Here is a 27,582-nt window from a genome sequence, read left to right on the forward strand (position 1 = left end):
GCCATAAGACACCAAGTGCTCTAATAGTCAATGACACTAAGTGCCCTCTAGGGCCTAGGCTCTCACAACATGAAGCAAGCATTGGAGGCGATGTATTGACAAATTACCATGACGATTCAAAACTCACTCCTACCGTTGTCCATGTCATGCGTGACTTTTGGAGGGAAGAAAGCGAAAAGAACATACTCTCCAATGGAAGGTTCCAGGGGCCGCGGAAGAAACGTGAGCGAGCGTCTTGGCTGGCCCTACAGCCCGTGTAAGAGTCAAGTACCTGCGACTCCGAATCTCGGGACACCATCATGATGAATATATACCGCAGTGTCCCGATTCCCCCCCTTCCTTCATCAGCTCGCCCTCGCCCCCCGCCGCCATAGCCGCCATAGCTGCCATGGCCTGCACGGCTTCTGCAGACATTCGAGTCCCCGAGCTTGCCTTTGCACCCTCCTCATCTGCGTCTACCTCTGCTCCGTTTGCTGCTCCTTCTTCTTCGAGACCGGCCATTTTCACCTGCAAGCTTCGTCGGCAGTCCCCTCCTCTGTGTATCGCGGATTCGCCGTCGCCCTTCACAGAACGGCATTCCATTAAACCCTCCCGTGGCGGTGGAAAGCTTGACCTCCTTGCTGACTTCGACCGCATCACTGATTGTCCCGTTAACGCAGGTAATCATCTAGTTGTACGCAAAATTTCATGAAAGGGGGCCTCAGAGACGTAGTCTGCCGAGTCTTTGGGACTTCAAAACTACAGGTGTTTGTGTTGATTTCCACTCACGAAGCTTTAGTGGAGTGTTAGTTGTCCCATTCAGCCCGCCGTGTCGACACTGATCTTTCACTCATGTGATTGCACTTGTGTATACATGAACCCCTCTGCAAATTTTTTATGTTATGGCAGCGCTTCACTGGAGCCTCAGAGATGTAGTCCACCAAGTTCTTGTGACATCAAAACTAGAGATATTGGTGTTGATTTCCACAGATATGTCGCTTTTGTGGAGTGTTAGTTGTGCTGTTAGAGCGAGTTAGCGCTGTCCAATTAATGCAGGTAATTATTCAATTGCATGCATGTATACATGATCCCCTCTGCAGAGTTTTGATGTAATGGCAGTACTTCACTGTAGCCACAGAGATGTAGTCTGCCAAGTTCTCGGGACATCAAAACTACAGATGTTGGTGTTGATTTCCAAATACACGAAGCTTTTCTGCAGTGTTAGTTGTCCCATTATAGTCAGTTAGGACCACCATGTTTGGCATGACACAGCTAAGGCCGAGGTCTCAACTACCATGCAGTCAATCCAGTAACAGCCATAAGAATTTGCATCCCATGCTGCATTGGTGGTTGTATATAATAACACTTAACTCATGTGTATCCGTACTAAATGAGAGAGGTTAGACACACAGGATGCTTGTAGTTTGCTCTTTGACGTGCATGATGAGGAAGCACCCTGTGAAATGCCAAGGAACTGGGGTGGAAGTTTGAGATCCAATGAAAGACACAAACTCTGCTAGAAGGTATGGTGAAATGTGGTGCCTGACCCTTGAATGCTGCCCATCTATGCACTAGGCCCAAGCTTTTCAGGTTCGAAGTGAATCTTTAATCAACTCCCACTAGTCGTATGCAATGCTCATGCTGAGCCTTGCCAAGACTTTTAGTGAGAACGTTTGCAGGGTTATCTTGTGTTAAACCCATGAGAGAGCATAAAAGTATCAAGCTTCTTGTACCATTGTTGTGGTGCTTGCTTCAGTCCATACAGGCTGCGTTTCAGTTTGCATACCAACTGCTCTTTGTCAGGAACTACAAAGCCCTTAGGTTGTTTCATGTAGATCTCTTCATCTATATCACCATGTAGAAAAGATGTCTTCACATCCATTTGGTATAGCTCCAAGTTAAGCATTGTAGTGAGAGCAAATAGCACACATAGAGTGATAATCTTCACAACAGGAGAGAAGAGCTCCTGGAAGTCAATACCTTCCTTTAGTACATAACCCTTGGCAACTAATCTTACCTTGTACTTGGATTTCCCATCAATTGTTTTTACCTTAGACACCCACTTATTTGGAAGAGCTTTCCTTCCTTTAGCTAGACACACGATCCCAGGTATCATTTGCATACATAGATTTTATTTCTTCCTGCATTGCAAGTTCCCACTTATTACTGAATTTACATCTCTCTGTAAGTAAGAGACTCACCCTCATTTGACAGCATAACATAATGCAAAGAGGGGTCAAATCTTAGTGGCTACCTTCTGAAGCAAGTAGACGTGCATACTCAATGATCTACATTCTCCGGCACTGTCTCTACATCAAGAGGCAGATAGATTTCACCATTTTCTGGCTGTTGCAAACCATGTTCAGCATGCTGTTCATGCTGTTCAGCACCGTCATCTTGTGGACCAGCACCTTCATCTTACTGTCAAGCACCTTCATGAGCATCTCTTTGCTGTCCAACTTTTTCTGGCTCAAAGATAACTGGCTGATCATCAATTTCAGCCTGCGGTAAAGCATTATGAGGCTCCTTTTTTGACATAGTGGGTGGCTGTACATGCTGAAATTTGACTCTCTTAGAGTCTTCATTAGAGGCCAAAGCATTTTTCAGAAACTTTACCTTATTAAACACTACATCTTGGCTGCGTACAATTTTCTTGGACTGAGGTAACCATACCCTACAGCTCATTTCACCTTCATCACCATAGTTCATAAAGGTACTCTTGGTGGACTTAGCATCAAGCTAGCTTCTTAGTTCATTCCTAACATGTACGAATGCATCACAATTGAAGACACGTAGATAGTCATATGAGGCAGGTTTGCTAGACCAAATTCCTTAGGGATGCCATTCTTTAAGGACTTCTTAGGAGAAGAGTTGTAAATGTGTACCACGGTTTTTAATTCGCCTCCCCAAAATTCATAAGGGAGATTAGCAATGGATAGCATGCACTGCACTCTCTCACACAATGTCTTGTTATATCTTTCTGCCACACCATTTGAAGAAGGGTTATATGGAGCTGTAAGCTCCCTTTTGATACCATGGAAATAACAAAAGGTCTAAAATTTAGTAGATATGTGAACCCACCTCTATTATCTGTTTTGATACATTTCAGCTTTTTCTCTGTTTTAGTGGTCACAAATGCATGAAATGACTTAAATGCAGTGAATATATCACTTTTCTTTTTCAACAAATACACCCAAATCTTTTTGGAACAGTCATCAATGAATGAAATAAAATATGCAGCACCTTCCATAGATTTTATAGGCATACTAGACACATCAAAATGCACAAATCCAAGACATTTGTTTGCGAGAGACACCAAAACAATAAGAATTTCTCACTTGAGAGAGAGAGAGAGAGAGAGAGAGAGAGAGAGAGAGAGAGAGAGGGAGAGTAGACCCCACGATTTGGGGTGTACCAACAATGTGTGGTACACAAAGATTAAAGGATGTATTTATATGCCTTTACACCCAATAGACCAAAGGGTATAGAATGGGCATGGTAGCAAAGGGAAGTGTGGCTCAAAGGAGGAGGAAAGAAGGCATTGCACAATGAAAAAACCCTTGAAAATATGAAAACTTGAAAGAGAGCTTTTCACAATCTTGCGAAACCACCCCCCCATGTGCACGCGCCTTGAAATTGAAGGGAAAAAAGGGCTAGGGAATCCAGAGCTGCGTCACTGATATTGGTATCCCTCTTCGAAAGGAATAGATGGTCTAAGGGAACCCTAAAGGAGATGGCGGGGGATGGGATGGAATTGACGCAATATTTGGAAGCTCGTAATAAATGGGTAGAGCTCATAAGGAGTAGAAATAGGGGGATGGAGTTGAGAAAGTCCACTTTCAAAAACTTGAACGGCTCTTGAGGTAGCATCCTCTATGAAGATTGCTGGCTTGTTGAAGATAACCCAAGTATTGAGTTGGATAAGGCCATAACTGGAGAGGAGATGGAAGCTTGGATCTAGAATATGTAAGACTTCCTCTACAAAGCTCGAATGTGGATGGTTAGGAAGTAATGGCATGGTGTCACACCATATAAGCATTGATGAAATGCATAGTCACAGGGAACGGGCGGGATGGAACCTTGGGATGTTGGGCGTCGTCCCCAAGATGGATCTGTGACAGGACGTGCCACTTTCAAATGTGATGTCCCTTTTCTGTCTATCACAATGTGATGGAGTGGGACGCAAAATGTGAGGCTAGGTCATGTTTGTGATGGAAGCATAGAAACATGAAACGGAGAACGGGGACGAGAACGCCAAATGTGACATTAATGTCACATTAAAGTGACATTAAAGTGATATTTAATGTGACATTAAGGTCACAAACATTGAATGTGACATTAAAGTGACATTTAATATGACATTAAGGTAAATCAAGGGAAACACGCATGAGGATGACCGTCCGGGCTCTTGGGCGCCCGAACGGGTTTAAGGGGAGCCTAGAACTGAAGAGAGTCTAAGAATAGTAGGACTCACCAAGGTTTGACAGCTGGCAATCGGATCACGATGAACTGGCCAGCAATATACTAGGCAAGGCTGGGAGGTGAAAGGAATCACTCGTGCTCACCCATCCTGATTGTTTCTTCTGGCTTCATAGTCTTGTTCTGAGTCATCTGTCATTGGTATTAGAGCCTATGGATCAACGGACATGATCCGTCATCCGCCAGGTCGTCTGTTACTCGCCAGGACGTCGGTCATCCATCAGGTCACGCGTCGCCCGCCAGGTTACCAGTCGACTGAGGGTCGCCCGCCATTCGTTAGTCGTCGAAGTTTCTTTCGAAGTAGTCACTTGTGGTGTGCCACGTCACATAAGTGTGACACTTTGCAAAACAGCCAGGCATGAGGCGAAATGACCGACGTGAGGCGAAACGACCAGGCGTGAGGAAAAACGACCGGCGTGAGGCGAAAAGGGATCCATTTGTGGTCAACGAAAGGCGAAATGTGCAAAAGGCGTCAGCTGTGAGGCGAAACATGAAGAAGCTGTGAGGCGAAACTTAAAGACGGCTGCTGTAGTCGTGATGATAAGTACCAGATAGCATTCAGGCTATATATGTCACAGAGCTGTCCTCAAGGAGCAATTTTGCAGTAATATTGTTTCCTCCCAACTGAGCTAGCATTTGAATCGCCACCGACGGACTGAAATCAGTCAGATTTGTCACACATATAAAAGACACATTTGTGGCCCAAGTGATCGTCCCGTTTTCTGCTGAAGAACTTCATTTTCAGCGTCACTGGTCTAGTCCGGGAAGATAAGGATTGTTCCTCACTCTTTGGGCTTACTAATAAATCCAGCAGCAGCTGCCCTGCCATTAAAACCAGGGAAGTACTTTACTTTGTATGCAAATTTCTTATCTTTGCTTTCCAATTCCAGTGTATTAATGGCAGAAAAAGGGAAAGAGAGAGTAATGGAAGGTTCTAGTTCTGGGGACCACCCTATGGTAGATCCCCATGAACCAGAGATGCAAGAAGAACAGTGGGAAGAATTTTTTGCTACACGAGAGCAATTTGATGATCTTACTGCTCGTGTGCAAGCTCAGGGGGTTCAAATGGAATTTTTAACCCAAACACTCACTGAAATAAAATCTCAATTAACTTTATTATTAGAAAGAGATAAAAATAAGATAGAAATCTCGGATGTCCCATCTTCATCGAAAGATTTAGATGTGACTATGCGAGATCCTAAGGTACCCCACTATAAGTTGAGGGATAATCCAGTTTTAAAGGATATGAAACCCCCTCAGTTTCATGGGGAGGAAAAAGATAGGAATAAAGATACAATCTTTAATTTCCTCCAAAAATGGGAAGATTTACATAAACTTAAAAATACCCCACCACATCTCCAAGCACTGGAGGCTAGTTTAACTTTGGGGCCCAAAGCATATAAGTGGTGGTGAACTTTAAAGGAGGCAAATAAAATACCTGAAACTTGGGCTCAATTTGAATCCGTCTTTTTGAAAGATTTCCTTCTCGAAAATGAAATGGAAAGAAATTGGGAAGATTGGGATTATGTCAGACAAAAGGGAAGACCCCTGCTGACATATATGGAGGAATATCGTGAGATAATCCTCAAATTGGAAGGAATAGATGAATTTCAAAAAACAAGAGGATTCATTAGGGGACTAGATAAAGCCTGTAAAAAGGAAGTAAAAAGGAGTTCACCTAAGACGCTAGAAGAGGCAATTAAATTTGCATTAATTAATGAAGATAGTATGCGTCCTGGTACACTCACTAGTCTCACTGATACGGAGCCCAAGTCTAAGGAATTGGAAACCTCAAAATTTGTGGGCAAATTTAAAAGGAAAATGCCATTCTTTAAGGCTAAAAAACAACCTTTTGAAAAGAAACCATATGTGAGGCCAAAGTTAAGTCCTGATGACTTTGATAAGGCCAAAAAAAAAAAGTTGTGTTTCAATTGCCTATCCCCTAACCATGCTGCTTGGAATTGCCCTCAAAAGAAAAAGGGGAAAGACAAAGGAAAGGATAAGGAAAAGGGCAAGGGAAAAGAAAAACAAATCCATGTAGTGCAGACCTTAGAATTAAAGGGGCATGAAAAGTACAAATCTTTGGAGGTCTTGCACATGGATGTACAACACAAGTGTTGTATGTCAACTTCTATGTGGCAGCTTACTTTTGGGCCACATGATTTACTTAGAGTACATGGATTGATAGTTGGAAAGAGGGTTAGAGTCATGATTGATGACTCTGCCACACATAATTTTATAAATTATGCACTTGTCAAAAAATTGAAACTTCCCCAACAAAAGAGTGGGCATCAATATGTTATTCGTATGATGCAAGGCCAAGACAATAAAATATGGGATACAATGGTATCCAATTTGGAAATTGAGATTCAAGGATATAAAGATAAACTTGATTTCCAAATTATGAACATGGAAAGAGTTGATGTTGCTCTAGGGAGGGAGTGGCTATGGGGATTGGAACCATCCTTAAAACGTAGTTACCATCATAATATACTGGAATTTGAAAGGGATGGTAAGACTTTTGTCATTCAAGGTGAACATGAAGTATCTGATAATCCTTTGTTGTGTTCTACTGAAGTTCAGAAGCTGATAAAGAAGGAAGTTTGTGAGGTATATATGTTATGGTCTCTTCTTGTACAGAACACTTTTACTTTCTGTAATATAAAGCAACAATTTTCTTATGTTTGTGAGTTGAATGTTAATAATGAATTAAGTAGTTTGTTAGATGATTTTAAAGATGTGTTTCCTTCTGATTTACCAAGTGGCCTTCCACCAGATAGGGGTGATATAAATCACCCAATTGACATAAATAAGGATACACACCCTATTTCTAAACCACCGTATAGGTTAAGTGATTGAAAGACAAATTAAGGATTACCTTGATAAAGGGTTTATTCAACCCAGTAATTCACCTTGGGCTTCACCAATTTTATTGGTAAAGAAAAAAGATGGTTCTATGCGACTTTGTGTTGACGATAGAGCACTTAATAAAATAACGGTGAAGAATAAATTTTCTATGCCCAGAATGGAAGATCTTTTTGATCAATTGCAAGGGGCAAAATTCTTCACAAAGATAGATTTAAGATCAGGTTATCACCAAGTAAGAATTAAGGCACAAGATGTTCCCAAGATAGCATTTCGTACTAGATACGGGCATTATGATTTTTTGGTGATGCCTTTTGGCCTCACTAATGCACCAGCTACCTTTATGAAGCTGATGAATAGTGTTTTACGGCCCTATCTAGGACATTTTGTAGTAGTCTTCTTGGATGATATCTTGATCTTTAGTAAATCAAGAGAAGAACATTTGGAACACTTACAATTAGTATTCCAACTGTTAAGAACACATTCCCTTTATGCGAAGAAAACTAAATGTGAATTCTTTGCACAAGAGGTCAAATATTTGGGGTATATTATCTCGAAAGAGGGAATCAACATGGATCCAAAAAAAGTAAGGGCAATTATTGAATGGCCACCTTCAAGGAACCTGGAAGAGCTGCAGATCTTCCTAGGTTTATCTGGATTTTATCGTAGATTCATTCGAGATTATGCCAAAATAGCTATTCCAATGACAGACCAACTTAAAGGGAAAGGAAAAAGTTTTAATTGGGGTGATCAAATGACAGATAAAGAAGTATCAGCTAGTTGGAGGGCAATATTGGATAGGTTGGTACTTGACATTGACACTAGGAGAAAAATTAGAAATCAGTTGGCTCAATGTAGGGAGTAAGAGGGCTCTTTTGGCTGTCCAAATGCACTTGTGGATCGTTTCAAGGTTGGGGCAGCACTATGGTGGGAGGATTATGGTGTAGATGGGCATGAGTTGTAGAATTTGGCCATTCGTGTACTTAGCAAGGCAGTTATTTCATCATGTCTGGAGCAATTATGGAGCTCCTACAGCCATATAGCATCTAAGAAAAGAAATCGCCTTGGCGTACAAAAGGCAAGTGACTTGGTTTTTGTGAGTGCCGTGCATATAAACCCAAGAATAAGCTTCTCTAATCAGTCACAAATGAAGCCCTGATGTTAAGAGGTCAATTCCTTCTCTTACAACCAGATAGATCACTTATTTACTCATAAAAATGGACAAGAACAGTGGGCTGCCTTGTTTATGACTGGTTTTTTCAGTCCAAAACAGCCCATACACCTTCAAAATCCTCCCCTTTACTTGCCCCAAAGTCACTCAAGTACTTGGGTACAAGACGGGCTTCATTGGACCATGAATATGGTAAAAGAATGAAAGAAGACGTACATAAGAGTAGGCTGAATACTTTTTCTCAAGTTTCTTCCTTTTATGGACTGTCATACCACTCATTTTCATCATACCAAATGGACGGGCAAGAAGAGCTCTCACCTTCCTTGTTTGTATCTCCTTCTTCAGCTTCAGTTTGCTTTGAGTTTGCATGCTTTGGAGCATGCACCATAGCCCACAGCTCATCCTTCATCTGCCACAGGTATGCAGGCCCGTTTTTTGCGCCGAAAAATACGGGCTGCATCCTCCTGAGCTCCCACTCTTCAGTTTGACTATTTAGGTCACTTATAAGTCATATAGTCCATTATTCCAGGTTCCATATAAACCTAGTGGTCTTTTGGCACTTCACTTGATTTTTAGGCAAATTTTCCTCTTGAACCAATGTGACTTAGCCTGCAGACTGTCAATTATCTCTAGTTGATCAAGTTGTGGGTTTCCATAGACTTAATTTTTGTCAATATACATGGTATAACTGAAAATTGTATGACAGTTACAAAAGAACTTATGAAATTAAGTGATATCTAAGACGGATGTTGGATAATAATGACTAAATTATGTATGAAAGTTTCTCATGTGAATCCTAATGAAGTTCTTCTGCAAACATAAAAACTCTATGTTTTATACCATGAACAGAATACTCTTTGACATTCACCCCCTTCTAACCTGCACATCCTCCGGCATGTGCCATTTTACACAATTGCAGGTTAAGGAGGCTCTTCTTCTGACATATTTTCATCTTCATCCTCTAAGTCTTCTTCATCTTTCTTGTCTTCAAGTAGATGGCTCACATCCAAGTCATCAAGCTCATAAGTAGAAGACTCTCTTCGTTTGAAGAGCTTGATACGTTTACCGGCTATTGGTACCTTAACCATGGTCCCATCCATTTCAGCCAAAGTATAAGTAGCATTATCATGTACTACTTTCACCACATATAGTCCAAACCATCGCTTGGCTAACTTCCTAGGAGCACTATATTGATTGTCCAGGCTGCTGTCATAGACAAGTACCCAATTATTCTCTTGAATAGCTCTTGGACGGAGTCGATGATGCTTGTCAAACCTCTTTTTATTCTTCAATCTTGCTGCCTTCAGCCTTTCAATGGTTGTCTTGACATCTTCTGGCCTTCTTTTAAGCTGCCTTATGCGCAAAATCAGCAGCTCTTCTCTATTTATGCCTTCATCCCAAGGCAAGATACTCCATGTGATAATAGACTCCTCAATAGGCATAATAGGTGGGTGCTCATACATTAGTTCAGTTGGCATATAACTTGTTACTGCACTATGGGTAGTTCTATCAGCCCATAACACGAATGGAAGCATTCTAGGCCATTCTCTCATCTTTCCTCTGCAAGATTTTGCCAATGCTTTGAGAATTGGCTGATGGCCTCTTTCACTCTTACCATTGCCTTCAGGATTGTAGGCTGATGTAAGAGATAACTTGATTTCCAATTGAGCAAAGAAATAGCGAGCCTCATCGGCATCCAATTCTCCTCTATCAGCAGTTACTTTGGCAACATAGCCATACCTGCAAAATACCTCTTCAAGTAAAAATCTACAAACAGCTTGAGTAGACTTTGTTGTCAAGGCTTTTCCTTCCACTTGATTTGTGAGATCTTCTCTAGCAAGTACTAGATATCTCATGTTCCAAATTCCTGTAGGCATGGTTACTAAATCAATAACCCATCTGTAATGAATGGATAAAGGAAAGGTAGGCTGAAGCCCATCTCTATGCTTAACCATAGAGTACATTTGACAAACATGACAAGACTCAACAAAATGCTCAATGTCTTTATACATGTTTTGCCACCAAAATTTCTCTTTTATTTCCCCATATGCCTCTATGGCCAGCCAATAGGCTTTCATGAAATTCTTGCATGACGTGATTTTGAGTCTTCTTGTCTCCTAAGACATGAACAGGCGCTCTTCCTTTCTTTTTCGCATGCCTCCAAAGGTAGCCATCTTTAAGAAAGAAGCCATAAGCTTTTCTCCTGATTCTCTTGAACTCTTCATTAGTCCAATCTTCCTTCTTTGTTATAGTGCTCAGAAATTGGCCAATTTTTAGCCAATCATCTGCATAATATTCTTCTTTAAAGTGCGAACAAACCATAACAAAACATTGAGCATGCTGTCTTTCAGCTGCCCACCGTCCTTCCATGGTTGTTTTTTCTTTCTTTGCTGCTGTAAATTTTGTTACAGCAGCTGAATCTGTTTTACTTGCTGTAATTAATGATGTACCTACATTTTTGACAGCTGAACCATCATTAGGCACAGCTGTACTTGCTGTTTTCAGATCTGAACCTGCAATTACAGCATCATTTTTAGCAAATATAGACTCTGTTTCTTCCTCATCCATCATCTCTTCTTCGTCCTTATATCTGGCACGCGAAAGCATGTCTGCAATTGGATTATCTCTTCCTGCAATATGTTTCGAATCAAGATTTAAGGATTTAATATAGGCTATCCATCTTAGCATAGCTATGTCGGGAGTGGAGCAGTTGGCAATCATGCCCAAGAGTGGAAGACAATCTGTTTCAACTATTACATGTGCGCCCATGAAGTACTCCTGGTCACATTTCAATGATGCAGTTACAACTCCCCAAAGTTCTCTTTTAATTTGAGCATACCTTCTTTGATTTATTAAGAACCTTCGCTCCAAAGCGAATTGCATATCTGTTGCCCTCAAGATCATCTTGTCCGACTGCCCATCCTATCCCAATAGGACTTGTGTCCACTGTGAGTATGATAGGCTGTCCATTAGTGTAATTAGCCCTCTTTAAGGTGGGGGCAGAAATCAACAACAAGGAAAGGAAGAGTTAGTTGGGGTTATATGCATGGCATTCATCATGTGAGCTACTGAATTTGTAGCTCCTTGAGGTAGAGTACACATGCGGACTGAACCAAGAGGCGTCTTCATTGTGGTAATGTCTCAACTCTCCAAAGCAAGCTGAAATTGGTCATAGCCCGAATATAAATCACCCATGGAATAAATTGCTCTACCTGCAAAACCCTTAGGAAATTCATCAACAATGGGCCTCCGAACCAACATTTCTAATAGTGACTTTATTGGCAGGCTGTAAATCTTGAATGAATCGCAAAGATCCATTCTTCTTAGATATGGTAAACCATCGGTTGGAATACGGAGTTGAAGATGGCTCCAATATTCGCATCTTTATCTTTTCATTTAAAAGCTCCAGTAACTTAGGCAAATGAGCCCTTGGTACCGGAATTGGTTTAAGATTCCAAGGAACGTGTGGGACCATGAAAATCACCATTGGTGCCACAACACTTGGATTTACAGAGCCAATTTTATGTGGTTGAAATGAAAAAGCTTTTCCATGTTTCTTTAATATCTGCATGAAGATTTACTTTTCAGCTGGCAAGAGAAAAGAGTCTTCACCAATTTTTAGCTCTTGTAAACTTTCAGCTGTAAATTGGTGGCCAATATCTTTGGGATCACGAAGGCTTGGCTGTTTGGATGCCCTTTCTGCCAGTCCTTCACTTTCGGGAGGTAGTGGAGTAGCCATTGGCTTGACCTTCTTGTCAACTGTCTTATACTTTGTTTCTACTCTTACCTTATTCTTGTTTGGTTGTCCAAAAGCTTCTTGATCTGTAAATTCTTGAATTATGTCATAAATATCCAATGTGCATACCTGTATGGACTGATTTCCAGCTTGATTTTCTGTATGAACAGCTGCATGTATTTCAGCCAATGTATCATTATAAATCAGCCCATGAAATAGCCCTGAAATTTCTTCATTTTCAGCCAAAATATCAATTTTCTTTAGCTCCCGTTCCACATGACATAAATGCTTTCTTTCAGTCCTATTCATGGCTGAAAACTGTTTATAACAGCCCATACTGTTGGTCTTAAAAACCTGCAAGTCAGCTTTTGGCATAGCCCCCTTTACATGTGGAGGCAAATTTTTTTGATATGAAGCACCGCCATAGCCTCCACTTACAGCAGTGCTACCCGAAAACCCTTATATTCTCGGGCATTAGGAGGTACAGGATGATCTCTCAATCGATCTCTATTCCAGTGATGATTTACACATATAGTCAAAAATTGGACAGCTTTGCCATTATCCTTACTTCTTATCCGAGCGTATGATGAACCATCATCAAGGGCCTTTGTCTCCAAACGAGACTCAGAAATAAAAGATTGACCAAGAATGATAGGATAGCTGCATGAATCTTGAACAAAGAAATGAAATTCATCTTTTACATTACCAATAGTAACTTGTACATAAGGACATGCCGCATAGAGATTGCCAGAGGAGTTATTGGTTGCTTTCATGCGCCATCCTGGGTCCACATCTATGGGCCATCCACCATTCTCGTAGAGACTTCTTGGCATGACGTTGATTTCCGAGCCATGGTCTATAAGGGCAATGCATAGAGTCTCTCTTTCTCCAATCTTGACAACGGTTTTGGTGGTCGCTCTTGCCCAATGGGTACGGGAGTAGTGACTACTAGGAATAAAATGAGCATCATTCTCTTTTTTCATGTTGTGAAGACGAGCTTATTTCTTATGCATGGACTGCTCTTTGGATTGAGAAGACCCCACCATAACATTCTCTGCAATAGCTTCTTCAATTTCTGCTTCATAGATGTCTTCATCTTTGGCTTCTATGGCTGCAATCAATTCTTTGATTGCTTCCAATCGAATCCCTTGAGTTTTCAGCTTCTCTTCATCCTGCAAATACACTTGAAGTGCTTGCAAAAAAGCATGCACAGATTCTTCAGTTTCCTCACCAACATATTGTCTTTTTCGTTTAATTACATCAATTATTATATCATGAAATCCTCGTTTTGCAATTCCGAGAATTTCACCTAATGTAAATTCAATTCTGCTTCCAAGAATCCTTTCTTCTAGGATCCGCTTGAGATCCGTCAGTCTCTATGTCAGATTGCAGCTTGTAGCCGGGATGTTCGCCTTGTCTCTTTCCTTCCGTCTTCTTTGCTTGTGGGGCATTTCCCATATCAAGCTCTGGCGGTGGTTAATTTTCAGCAGCTTTCTGCTGATCTGGTTTACTTCTTGTTACACGTTTAGTTGGCCCCGAAGAAGAGGAACCGGCAACATCTTCATCTCTTCTTCTCTTTTCTTCTATCATAGCTTCACGATTATTAATTTCAGCCAACCGAGCGAAAGCTGAAAATGAATCAACTGGCTCAGTCCATCCGGTTCTTCCACGGATGCATTGACTGGCAGTAGTTAAATCATCTTTTGTTGCCTTGCCTTGCTCCATGCGATCTAAGGCTTGCATCCACTCTTTAGATTTTACATTAGCTTTACATGCTTTAATAATTTCATTAGTTGGCTCAATTTGCAGCCCATAGGTAGTTGCATCAACAGCTGCATAGGCTGTTTTTGTTGCCAAATCCTCCAATCTTTTCTTCATGCCACTGTTACCGAAATTTGGCTCAAGAGGAAGCCCGGTTTCGGTTGCATGAATTTTACCATCTTTCCAAAAGACTAATTTTTGCGCTTCAGCTTCATGGAATACACTGCACTCCCTCTTATCATGTTGTAGGCTATCACACCAGATACATCGTCTTTTGAAGCCTTCTCGTACGGGTCTTTGGGCAGTTGTCCGTCCTCTTTCTTCCACTTTCACATCAAGTCTTTCCACCAAGTAGTCTTCAATCCTGTCTCAGAGTCAGGATCTTCAAGCCGATCAGTTAGCTTCTCTTGAAGAAAAGGATCCGCAGCCTTTAGAAACAATTCAATCTTCTGGCTTTCCATACTCTGTTGATCGTCAGGATCTAGTTGAGTAAATTTGCTTTCAAATTCGCGGTGAAGAGCGGTGGCGATTAGTCCCTTATTGGGCCTTTCAACCCATTCAGTGAAGACTTTCTTCGTTATGAGGCCAGAATCTTCAAGAAAAAATTCTTCTTAAAGAGCCTTCTTGAATGCAGACCAACCCGCATCTTTTTGAAAAAGACCATGAATCCGGTCCTGGAGACCATGCACGGCCAAACGGGCAAAGTATCGGCTCCAAGCATGATGAGGAACTCCAAAGAAGACCATATTGTCAGTATAGAGGCGGATAAAAGATGACACATTTTACTCATTAAATTGCTTGAGCTCCTGCCCAATTGCTTCCAAAGCCTTAATGGTAGCGGCATCATTCCGCTCTTCATCTTGTCTCCGCTGTTGTTGTAGTTGCAACTGCTGCTGAAATTGCAATTGTTGTTGTTGGCTTTCTTGCATCAGACGAACCAACTGCTGCAAGGCATCTCTTCCCGAACTTGATGATTCTCCCATTGTACTTCCTTTTCTGCGGCTGACCTTCACGTCGGGTTCACCACTGTCGTCATGTTGGGGGTTGAAGGTCTTCTATCGGGGTTTAGAGCAGAAGAGGAGTGTGGGATTCAAGGTTAGGAGAAGGAGAAAAGATTGGGGTTTGATAAGGTTTGGGTTTTTGAGATGACTTAGTTGAAGAAGAAGATCTCAAACTTTTTCTTTTATTTAGCATACATGAATGGAATGAAAGACTTTGTCTTGATCACATCAAATGCATATGCGGATAATAAGCCAATACATTTAGGGATAATCTCAGATTTAATCCAAATGCAAGCTCAAACGGTTTCTATTTCATGAACATGAATGGATAACAACTCCAAGATACGAGTATTTTGATAGTAGATTCAATTACATCCAAGACATAGATCAAAAACTCATGAATTGCATTGACAAAGCATAAAATTTACTTCAGCCCTGTTTTAAAACAGTAATTTCCAGCCCATAATCAAGCTCCAAAAGTGCACATAAACCCAAGAATAAGCTTTTCTAATCATTCACAAATGAAGCCCTGATGTTAAGAGGTCAATTCCTTCTCTTACAACCACATAGATCACTTATTTACTCATAAAAATGGACAAGAACAGTGGGCTGCCCTGTTTATGACTGGTTTTTTCAGTCCAAAACAACCCATACACCTTCAAAATCCTCCCCTTTGCTTGCCCCAAAGTCACTCAAGTACTTGGGTACAAGACGGGCTTCATTGGACCATGAATATGGTAAAAGAATGAAAGAAGACGTACATAAGAGCAGGCTGAATATTTTTTCTCAGGTTTCCCCCTTTTATGAACTGTCATACCACTCATTTTCGTCATACCAAATGGACGGGCAAGAAGAGCTCTCACCTTCCTTGTTTGTATCTCCTTCTTCAGCTTCAATTTGCCTTAAGTTTGCATGCTTTGGAGTATGCACCATAGCCCACAACTCATCCTCCATCTGCCACAGGTATGCAGGTTGCATCCTCCTCAACTCCCACTCTTCAGTTTGACCATTTAGGTCACTTATAAGTCATATAAGTCCATTATTTCAGGTCCCATACAAACCTAGTGGTCTTTTGGCACTTCTCTTGATTTCTAGGCAAATTTTCCTCTTGAACCAATGTGACTTAGCCTGCAGACTGTCAATTATCTCCAGTTGATCAAGTTGTGGGTTCCCATAGACTTAATTTTTGTCAATATGCATGGTATAATTGAAAATTGTATGACAGTTACAAAAGAACTTATAAAATTAAGTGATATCTAAGACGGATGTTGGATAATAATGATTGAATTATGTATAAAAGTTTCTCATGTGAATCCTAATGAAGTTCTTCTGCAAACATAAGAACTCTATGTTTTATACCATGAACAGAAAACTCTTTGACAGCGTATATGTTTGTATCCTTATACAACATTCTTCACTGCAGATTTTCTGTTTCACTGTCTCTCTCTCTCTTCTCTTTCTTTGTTCACTCTTTGTCTTGGTCATTCACTTCCACACTACTTCACTCTGACATAGTGACATGGTATCGGAGCATTGAATAATTGACGACCTATAAGAATTTCCGTATCTAGCGGGTCATGATGTCTGCCATTCTGGAGTCTTACGATTTGGCAGAGCTTGTTACGGAGGCTATTCATTGTCCTTCTTTGCGAGACAAGTCCAAACTCTTTGAGTGACAAGGTGGAGTTCGCAAAGGCTCAGGCACATTTGGATAAACTCAATGCTTGCATTCGCTCGTTTTTAGTTCTCTCATGTACTACAGTTGTTATCTCTCATATTGAGCATTTGACGGTGGCTTTGGAGATTTGGTTGGAGCTTGATTAGATGTACATTTGTATGACTGTCATGAAACGAGTTTCTTTGGAAGTGTAGATATGGACCATAAGTGTCAACAAGTCATCTTCTATGCAGGAGCATATTAACAAGCTGAGGTAGCTTTAGATGCAAGTACAAAACCCAGGGAAGGTGATCACTTTTGAAGACATGGCGATAACTCTTCTTTCATAGTTACCATCCTATTTTAGTGGCTTTTATTTCGCCTTGATCACTTTAGGGCGGTTTGAGACTCTTTGGTGGAAAGAGTTGGTGTGAAGAAAATTGCTAGGGTTTGCACTGAACTCTCTCGAACTACTCCCTATTTTAGGGTTTTTACTCTAAAAGAGCATTTTTTAGTGTGTTTTGGGGCTGTTTAAGAGGCTAATCAGCAAGTAATGCATGTTTAGCTCAACACCCCCTCTCAGGCCCAAGATTGAGCCGAAAGGTTAGGCCAACCACTATGATGTTTATTGACCCCAAGGCGTCCCGTCCCAAAGTAGTCAGGGCATCGGACAAAGGGTGTACGTCGGCTGCGCATTGGCCTACCAAGACTACAGAGGCGATGGTTATCTTACCAAGGGAATCCAAGTAGTTACCCTAGAGAGGACAAGGGATCGGACAAAGGGTGTACGTCGGCTGCCCAGTGGCTTACCAAGCCCTACAAAGGCGAATGGAACCACATGGAATTTTTTTTAATTTTTTCTTTTATTGAATTAGTGAGGTAAATTTTATGGGATGGGGCCAATTGAGTAATAGTGACCCAAAAGACGGGAGTAGGGAGGGTACACCCAACACATCACAAAACATAACAAGCTAACTCTTCCATGTAGGGTATCGATGATGAGAAAAAATAGGTGATGAGGTATCCATGTGATGGAGTATGGTGATGTGGTAACAATAGCTGTCAGTGAAAACAGCTTAGGATATGATCAAGTGTTGCTCTACACAATGAGATGCAAAGTATGCTACATGTTGAAGAATGCTCATGCAGCAGGTGCCACTTGGACAGTGTCCCTCATGGGAAAATTGTTTACTTGCCCAAGCGCTCTAGTACAAAGTTGATGAAATCATGCAATGCAAAGGATAAGGTACAACAGGGGGGAGAAGCCGATGTCGAAGACAAAGTGTTGAAGCCTGTAGAATACCAAGAAGGGTAGGAACCCCCTCTCAACCTGGATGTAGATGCCGAAGAAGGAAGAGAAGCTTGATGTCAGTCTTCATATGGTGCTGAGAACCATAAAGAATGAAAGAAGATGAAGTGGATGAAGCACCCCGCTAGAAGAGCAAGGTATAAGTCACCGCCATGATAGCATCGAGAGAGATGCTGCACGATTCATCTCGGAAGGGGGAACCGCCATGTTGGAAGAAGAGCAAGCACTCCTAAGATGATGAAACCATGAAAGGAACGGTGCGCATCCCCATAAAACACACAGGTTAGTGGTGAGATGCTCCAAAGAAAAATAGAACAAAAAGAAAATCTAACTCAAAATAAATGCAATGAATGTGTATGTGTGAGTAAATGCAACGGAATACAAAAGAATAGAAAAGCTAGGGACAATGAATCCTATGAGCTTGACTCTAAGAGTGTGAAAAATGAATGCTAGACTGACCTAGGGTATCCAAAAGGACCTAGAGACATGCGAGTCTAAGAAGGTGGCCACCATCCCGTACGTCCAGTAGCAGGGCGCTGCCAAGGAAATGCCTGACGAGGTAGGAATGAAGGTAAGATAGATGCATTAAGTGCAACAGGATCAGAACCTGCAGACCAATTAGCCAGTCCCTTAAGGGTAGTGAAAGAGATGGGCTGTTGAGGTTGTACTTGAGCCACATGTCCAGCAACAACAACGGGTGCTGAAGGAGCAGATGAAGCAGGAGCGGAAGGCATAGCCCCACTGGACTGTGCAATCGCAACGGTCTGCTGAGGCTTTTTAGGTGGAAGACCTTGGGCCTTGGAGTGACACTCCTCATCCACATGGCTTGCTCTTTGGCAACGTGTGTAAAACTGGTTTTTCTTAGGAAGTTGTAGCCAGATAGGTCTAGATTCTTTGGTTCCATTTGAGGAAGAGGAGTCACCCTTTGATTGGCTTGCCTTCGCATCTGGTGAGTTCTTGCCACTGGTGGTTTTTTCTTTCGAAGAAGAGGCAACCAATCCCCTCTGCTCTGAATAAGGCTGTGATGAGGATTTCTTGTGGACTTGATCATGCAGCCTTGTATAATGCAGGAACTGGCACTCAAACTCGTAGAAGGTTGGCAATCGAGGTTGGGAGATGATGTGTTGAATGAAATTGAAGTACTTTTCGGGTAACTTATTCAAGAAGAATGTAACCTGATCGTCATCTGACTTTGGAGAGCCAGTAATGGCAAACTCGGCAAGTAACCACTTGTATTCAACCAGCTTGACTTTCAGATCATCCCCTTCCTTAATAGAGAACTCTTGAAGCTCAAAGTCGAGATTGATGCGCTGAGTACGATCACGAGCTGCATAGCGGTCGAGAAGGTGACTCCAACGCTCTAATGCAAGCAGGGAGTGTTGCAATTGAGAGTGAAACTCGGGAAGCAATCCTTGTATCATCTCAACATTGGCTGTGGCATTGCGGGCTCTCCATTGATGGATGTAATCAGGGTGAGCTAGTTGAGGGTCCGACATAGGCTCTAGACCAATGACGAGGTCCCAAAGACCTTGAGACTCAAGCACTTGTTGTATGAAATTAGACCAAGTGGTGAAATTTGACCCGTTAAAACATGTCTTATCCATGAAGGCATTCTTGGCCGTTGCAACAAGAGTGGTAGTGCTCGGAGATGGATAGTGTGAAAAAGTGTAGTGGAAGTAGGATGGGGGAGTGGAGTACACTTGGGAATGGGCCCTAGAGTGCCCACTAGGCATGCGGGTAGTGTGCAAGGTGGATCCATAGGTAGGGATGGGCTGACTAGGCATGGGCATGGTAGCCACATGAGGAACCCAAGGAGGTGGGACGAGAACATGGGAAGTAGAAGATAGAAATCCTTGCGTAGGTGTAACCTAAGGAGAGTGTCAAGATGCACCATAAGCTGAGGATGGAAACCCTTGCGTATGAGTGGCCATGTGAGATGTGAAGCTGGGGATAGTAAGGGGGATGCCCATCACAGTCAACCCAGGGGTTATGGGTATGCTCATTTGCTGAAAGGTGAGAGGCACTGTGTTAAAGGGTGGCATTCCCCCTAATGAAGTACCGTGGTGCAAACAGGTAGAGAAAGGGGTGGAGAAGGAAAGGTGCTAGGAGGAGAGATTGAAGATTCAACCCCTAGGGTGTGTGATGTAGATGTGGAGTGTAATCCAAGGTTTTGGAAAGATGATGAGAGGTGATCAAGGTGTGATATAGAAGAGGGTGGGATGGAGGGAAGTGAAAAGTGTGTGATATGCTTAAATGAAACAGAAGCTGTAGATGTACTTGAATTCCATCTGCTTCGTGAGCCCCCTCTATTGAAGTTCACATACGCAAAGCCATCCGGATCCTGTACCTCAAAAGAAGAAATATGCAAGGGTTTTGATTCATGCGACACAAAAGAATTGTACAAACTTGACCCGGATCTGGCTGAGATGATGAAGATGGATCGCTAGATGTTTCGAACACCGTATGTCCTTCATGATCGGAGAGGTGGCCAGTTTGACCAACCAGTCCGAATGTGGTAGCTAAATTGGTAGGAGGGGTGTAAACATCACTGTACTTGTTGTGATAGTTCTCCTTAAAGTCCTCCTCTGTAATGTTAGTGAATTTTGGTGAAGGTGGAGTGTCGTCCTTCTCAATGACTCCATAATGCCGTCTTAGGGTCTCCAATGATGGAGAAGTTTGATAAGACATCATAGGAACTGGACAAGGTGTCTCGGACATTGTGATTCTATCATGAGTCGTATTGTGTGCCTCACACAAAGACTAGCTCTCCACAATATTCGTAGGATACTCTTTACATGAGCACTGGCTTTGATACCATGTGAAAAAAACTGCTAGGGTTTGCACTAAACTCTCTCGAACAGCTTCCTGTTTTAGGGTTTCTACTGAACTCTCTCGAATCGCTCCTCGTTTTAGGGTTTTTACTCTAAAAGAGCATTTTTTAGTGTGTTTTGGGGTTGTTTAAGAGGCAAATCAGCAAGTAATGCATGTTTTAGCTCAACAGTTGGTTCCTATGGTCTTGGACCAAGAGGAGCAATTGAAAGGGACCAATGGTTCTAAATTTGAAACTTTGGTTGGTCAGTCCTCTTAGAAGAAGAGGAATGACCAAAAGAAGGACAAATCCAAGAAGGACAAAGAAAAGGAGTCGACTTGTCACATCTGTGGCAAGATAGGTCACTGGAAGAAGGATTGCCTCGACAAGGAGGGTAGTTTGGATGGCTACAATTCGCACGGTTCTTGCCTTGGCTAGCCATAGGAGATGGCCGGTCTATTAGCTGAATGTGAAGTTTGCCTTCTTAAATGGGGAGTTGAAGGAGGAGATCTATGTTGAGAAGCCTCCAGGCTTTGATTCTTCTAATGGTAAGGTGTACAAGTTGAGGAAGGCTCTCTATGGCCTTAAGTAGGATCCGTGCGCTTGGAATGAGAAGATTGACTTGTTCCACCAAGAGAAATTGGGGTATCGGTGTTCCAAAGCTGATCTCCAGCTTTATGTTCATACTTTAGGTAGAGGTTGTGTGTTGTTTGTCCTTTATGTGGACGACTTGATTGTGATAAGTGACCATACTCGGATGGTTGAGCAGACGAAGGCAATACTTCATGAGAAGTTTGAGATGATGGATATGGGACTTCTTCACCTCTCTCTTGGTCATGACATCTATTAGACTTTGAGGGGGATCTTTATTTCCCAGCAGTGGTATGTACAAGAGCTCTTGTCTATGTGTGAGATGGAGGGATGCAAGTCTCTTTTGATTCCTATGGACTTGAATTGGAAGGTTACAACCCATTCCGATTCTCCTTTGGCGGATGGCACCCATTATAGGCAATTGGTTGGCTCCTTGATCTAGCTTCTTAATACTCATGTTGCCTTATGTTATGTTGTAAGTGTGCTGGCCGGGTTCATGAGTGAACCCAAGATGGTGCATTGGTAGGTTGCTCAGAAGATTTTGCAGTTCCTATAGGGGACTCTTGATCTTGGGATTTGTTATCCAGTAGGTACCGGTGCTATAGACTTGGTCCTTACAAGATGGAGTGATTCGGATTGGGCTGACAGCGTGGATCGTTGGAGGTCCACAACAGGTTATTTTACCTTGGGTGCTGGTGTTGTTTCACGGAGCAACAAGAAGCAACCCATAGTTGCCCTATCTTCAATTGCGGCGGAGTATTAGGCGGTGTCTTCTACTACATGTGGGACAATGTGGCTTTGTAGGCTCGTGGAGGAGCTTGGTTGCTCGTAGAGGTCCTACTGTTCTACAGCGTGACAATGAGAGTTGCATTGCCTTGGCTAGGAACCCTATGTTTTATGCTCAGATAAAGCATTTCATTTGGGAGAAGATTTTGGATGAGACTATTTCCTTGGTCTATTGCAAGACAGAGGACAATCTTGCAGACTTGTTTACCAAGGCGCTTCCTCGGGCTTTACTTCGATAGCGCTCTAGATCCCTTAACCTTCTGCTGTGTCCAAGATTTGAGAGGGGGTGTTAGAGCTGGACATTCCCCGGACAGGCAACAAGTATAGCGAGTACAACAAGCGGCGATTGGTGCAGCAGGAGTGCCACATGCCAGCTGCCACATGTCAAACGAGGGCAAGCTGTAGGTTTTGGACAGCTGGTCGGTCAGTTTTGCTGACTAGTTGGCTGCATTTAATGCAGCTGACTTGTTATTTCTGGCTATTTTTGCTAGCTTATTTATTGGCCTTGTTTTTTGTAGTCTTAGTCAGTTGTGCTCCCAAATTTCAGGCTACAGACCGTGGAGATCGCCCTCGCTCAAATAGCCACGGAAGCTGTCACTTACAGCTTAGGACCACTAGAAAGGTTGCTGCCCCCTCTTGCATGCTATCACTTGCACTAGAAGGACCTTGGGCTGTTGTCACTTGAACATGGAGGGCTCCAAACCGTTGTCACTTGCTGTAGGACTGCTCCCTAGTGGCTGCAAATCACATTAGCAGCATCTCCTTGCTCTTGCTAACAACCTCCTTTCTCTCACAATTGGGTGAAATAGACTTCTACCAATGCCAAAAAGGTGTTTTTTTCACTTGCTTGGGCAAGTTTTGCCAATTGGCAACCTTTTAATCTCATTTTTCAGCATTATTCAGCTTATTAAATTAATTTTTGAAATATTGATTCTGAAAATTAATTTAATAATTATCCTGGAGTTGTTCTTAACCCTTAGATTGGCATTGATTAGTTAATTAATGCCTAGTCTTTAATGTCACCACTAATATTTGCGGCTAATAAATTGGTCTAGGCCAAAATTTGACACTGGGTACCACCTAGTACTTGTTAGACATAACTCATTGCAACTTTTGCCTTTGGCACCGATTGATATCTTGAGGTCCTAAGTTCCACATCTTGCACCTCACATGTGCAAGTCACATTAGCACATTTGATTAACTTTTAATCAAATCCTAAGCAAAGCAATAAAATTCCATGTCCTTGTGATAGCTATTGTATCGATTTTTAATGTTTCTGGGTACAAATGCCACTAGAATACTTGAATGTTTTGTTCTTATTTGTTTGTGAAGCAAATTAGAGGAAAGAGCTAGACCTAGACAACCTGGCATCTCTAATTGAAAGGTGCCACCACTTCGGGAGAATCAGCAGTTTCCATCAGCACTAGTTTACTGCACTTATAATTTGCTACCATATGGTTTACCTGCTGCTCTTATTATGGGATCCTGAAGCACAAACACCAATTATGAGGTCTATAGACCAACTCTGCCTCTTGCTGAAATTTCATATTCCTCCAAGGTTTTTGGACCCAGTTCTCATTTTTAATGTTTATTGTTTACTAATTTTTTTGTGATCAGGTATTATTTGGTCAGAAATGCCGAGCTCTGAAGATTTTTCATGATGCAGGTATTATTTCCTCTAAAAATGACGAGAGCTCATCATCCTCAAGTAAAGCAGTTGAGCATGACATAGCAAACTGTCTGCCTGAATTAAGGCAGTTGTTAACTTTACTTCACAAAGATCAAAGCAAACATGCAAGGCTCCATATCAACAAAGATGTCTTGGGAAATGTTTATTTGGTTGGAACAGGGCCAGGCGACCCAGATCTTCTGACCTTAAAAGCACTGAGGCTGATGCAAACTGCTGATTTAGTTTTGTACGATCGCCTAGTTTCTACTGAAATTTTGGATTTGGTACATGCGGGTGCTCAGCTTCTTTATGTGGGAAAGACATCAGGTTACCACAGTCGTACTCAGGTGAGCTACTCTTAAGAATTTGTATGCTTGTTTGATTGCTTGAAGGGACTCCAATAACTGCGGCTAATGCCTCTGTTTCTACTTGATGTTCAGGATGAAATTCATCAATTACTGCTCAGCTTTGCAGAAGCTGGGGCTACTGTTTTAAGGCTCAAGGGTGGGGATCCTTTGGTGAGTGGAGGTTGATAGATTTGTGGTTGTGTATTTTGCAGTGCATTATAAAGTTCTGATGTTTGTGTAACAAATAATTGAGGCTCATATACTGACCCTTCTTATGTGCTTCATGCTAGGAGCATAGAGATATTATGGCAGTTAAGAGGGTAATACTGACGTAAACCATTCTTGGTGCTATACAGGTTTTTGGGAGGGGTGGTGAAGAGATGGATTTCCTTCAACAGCAAGGCATTCAAGTGAGAGTAATTCCTGGTATGTGCCAAGCTGGAGGAGTAAATTGTTACTCCCACCATTCAGGATGGTTGTTGCCCTATATGGTATTAACATTGATGTTTGTGGACTGAGTCACAGGAATCACAGCTGCTTCTGGAATTGCAGCAGAACTTGGAATACCACTGACACACAGGGGTGCAGCAAATAGGTCAGTTTTAACTTGTTTTTTGTCATGGCAGCAGTTACATCCGTCTTCTTTGCTGTTATCCAACCTACCTTGGTAGATTTCCATCATTTGATGTGGTCAAATGCAAAGAAGCTGATGGATTTTTTATCCAGTGTCCGGTTTCTTACAGGACACTCTATGAAGGGAGGTAGTGATCCCCTCTTTGTGGCAGAGCAGGCTGCGGATCCTGATTCAACTCTAGTTGTGTACATGGGTCTGTCTACACTTCCTGCTCTTTCTGCAAAGTTGATTCGAAGTGGCTTGCCTGCAGATACTCCTGCAGTTGCTGTGGAAAGAGGGACCACCGTGTTCCAGCGTACGGTATGGCCTTTCCCAGCAGTTCCTCTCCTAATGTAGATTTGTGAATGTGTCGGCTGAATAGTTTTTTTTTTGTGTAGGTTTTTGCACACCTTCAAGATTTACCTGCCAATGTTGTGGCTGAGCAGCTTGTATCACCTACCCTCATTTTGATTGGTCGTGTGGTGGCTCTCTCTCCATACTGGCCTTCAGGCACTGTAGTCGAGGATAAATACCAAATGCCCTCTCTTTTGTCCTCTTGACATACATGCAAGGTTTCGATTGGAATAATAGTACTGCCTTGACAGGTCTCTGCTGTTTACCCTTGAGACGTCGGGAACATTTGATTTAAAACCACCAATAAAGACTTAGCAGAGCTGTTGATAGATATTACACTTACATTGGAGCACAGAGGTGTTGGGATATTTGTGTCGTATAGTTATATCCATCAATTTTTAATCAGATGGTCAATGGCATTCTTCTATTTGTGCGTACCTCATTGGTATTTTTTGGAAGATAGTATGTACCATAGGGGAGATTTTGATATTTCTCATCCCACAAAATGTGGAGAAATACTTTGTAAAAGTTCCGTGACATGGTCTTATGTCTCGAGCTCATGAAGAGAACTTCCTTGTACTTAAAATGAAAGTATGAACGGCATATGTATCTTGTGCGTAAGATTGAGATCGGTTCAGATCCAGATTCTTAAATATGGTGGATGCTTTAGTTGCTCTTTCAACCTTCACTTTTGTTCACCAATATTTGTCAGAGTTCTAATTGTTTTGGTACTTCCTAACATGGGACGGAAGTGTTATCGATGAAGTGATTCACTTGTAAGTTCGATCATGCCCTTGTGAGCCTCTCTCTCAAACTTCTCTGGTCCAAGGAGCTTTCAAGCAGCAAATGGAAGCAACAGCACCTCATACTTCGTGATCAGGTAGCGTTTTTTTGTGGGTGATATTTCAATGATTCATAGCTTGGACTCTGTAAAAACTCGAGCATCTTTGCAGTGAATGGAGCTAATTTTTTAGCTGGAATTCTGAGGAACATGTGTATTAATGTGATAGCCACATTAGCATCTGATCTCCAAAACTACTTTGATTATATCGGCATATGCAATTATTAACGGTACTTCACCTCCTACCTTATTCGGGAGCTCTGCTTGAAAGCTGTGTTAGCATAGGAGCCATTAGAAAGAGGTTAGTCACTCGAGCCACTAGTGTGTCGGTCAAAATCAAGTTCTCTTTCCAACAGAACACCACTCGGTTACCTCGGGTGCCAGTAATTTTTGGGCATGTGTCGGGGCATCTGAGCTGACAGAAGTCTTGCAAAGCTGCAGTGATATGTTGTGCGGTCAGGGGAAAAGCTTGCAGATCACATTCGTCCATGTATTCCTCTGGAACTCCAACATATTCTTCTATCAGCGCGTTCCTCAAGATCACCTTCTGAAATAGAAGGCTGCCTGCGATGCCTGTGTCTATCTGTTGGAAGTATGGAAATTGCAGCATTGAATGTCCACATCCTTCAGGTGATGTATAGTTGCTATGAGGCAGATTGTCCTCCTGCGTCGCTCTCTGTGATGAGGGAGCTTCATGAACTCCCTGTGAATCCAAGTAACCCTTCTTATGCCTGCACGTGTATAGGTGGCCATTGAGGTGGATCTTGGCCTCAAGAATCTTGACCGTAACTTTTAGGAAAAATGGGTGCCATCACAGAGAGAGAGAGAGAGAGAGAGAGAGAGAGAGAGAGAGAGAGCGTGTGTGTGTGTGTGAATAAAAAAAGGCAGATTTGAACCCGAGTCAGCGGGTTGTTACAATGACTTATCATTAGGGTAGTCGCTTAATTAACGGAAAAAATAAGAGAGAAGGAATCTAATGCTCTCCTAAAATAAAGGAATATCAAGGATCTGGAGACAAGCATTTGTGCCTTGGTTGTGAGAGAGAGAAAGAGGGAGAGTGAACCAAGAAGGATGACATGTCTTTGGTTAACAAGGCATGAAGCAAAGAATTAGACACTTTCACACCCTAGTTTGAAACGAAAAAGGTGAGACACACAGAGTTAGGTTTAGTTAATAGGATTTTGTATCTACATTCTCGGAGTGTTTGTTCCTAAGTGTTTTAATAAATTTTGGTTCATGTTCGTGATGCCACATGATTCTCTGATTGAAACTATTTGATCGAGAATGTTTTCACCAAGTTTAGTTGGTGTTTCCATGCTCAAATATAACTAATACATACTTGGACTATAATACTAATGCATGTAGCAACTTAATCTAGTAACTATTAACTATTTACATTATGAATCATGTTGATCTTGACTAAATGAAGCTCTAGCAATATATAGGAAAATGGAATGGGTGTCTTTTGAATCTTGCATGAGATGAATGACAAGTTTTTGAAGCTAATGAGATTTGGTCGAAGACTTATACAACTTCAGATGTTCTCTTAATGCAAAGTGCCTTGCAAAACATACAACATAAACTAAGTTTACTTGGTTAAAGTCTATGGTCAAT

At 42.0% G+C, this 27,582-nt stretch overlaps 1 protein-coding gene across 1 annotated transcript; it reads left to right on the forward strand.

The window, feature by feature from the left end:
* The first annotated feature begins 207 nt into the window (after window positions 1-207).
* UPM1 (urophorphyrin methylase 1) lies at window positions 208-25,838 on the forward strand. Its single transcript, XM_087670580.1, has 7 exons — window positions 208-659; window positions 23,811-24,160; window positions 24,254-24,331; window positions 24,517-24,586; window positions 24,686-24,755; window positions 24,887-25,094; window positions 25,172-25,838. The coding sequence occupies exons 1-7, from the start codon at window positions 389-391 to the stop codon at window positions 25,331-25,333; spliced, it is 1,209 nt and encodes a 402-aa protein (XP_087526706.1). The 5' UTR covers window positions 208-388; the 3' UTR covers window positions 25,334-25,838.
* The last annotated feature ends 1,744 nt before the right edge of the window (window positions 25,839-27,582 follow it).

This window comes from Lygodium microphyllum, chromosome 28 (genome assembly GCF_053477565.2).
Source record: "Lygodium microphyllum isolate KBCC chromosome 28, Lygodium_microphyllum_v1.1.10, whole genome shotgun sequence".
Lineage (NCBI taxonomy): Eukaryota > Viridiplantae > Streptophyta > Polypodiopsida > Schizaeales > Lygodiaceae > Lygodium > Lygodium microphyllum.

Excerpts from the sequence above, each read along its gene's own strand:
- UPM1 (XM_087670580.1), top strand. The coding sequence starts at position 389 with ATGGCCTGCACGGCTTCTGCAGACATTCGAGTCCCCGAGCTTGCCTTT. Across the intron at positions 24,161-24,253 it reads GTTACCACAGTCGTACTCAG|GATGAAATTCATCAATTACT; the intron begins GTGAGCTACTCT and ends CTTGATGTTCAG. Across the intron at positions 24,756-24,886 it reads CACAGGGGTGCAGCAAATAG|TGTCCGGTTTCTTACAGGAC; the intron begins GTCAGTTTTAAC and ends TTTTTTATCCAG.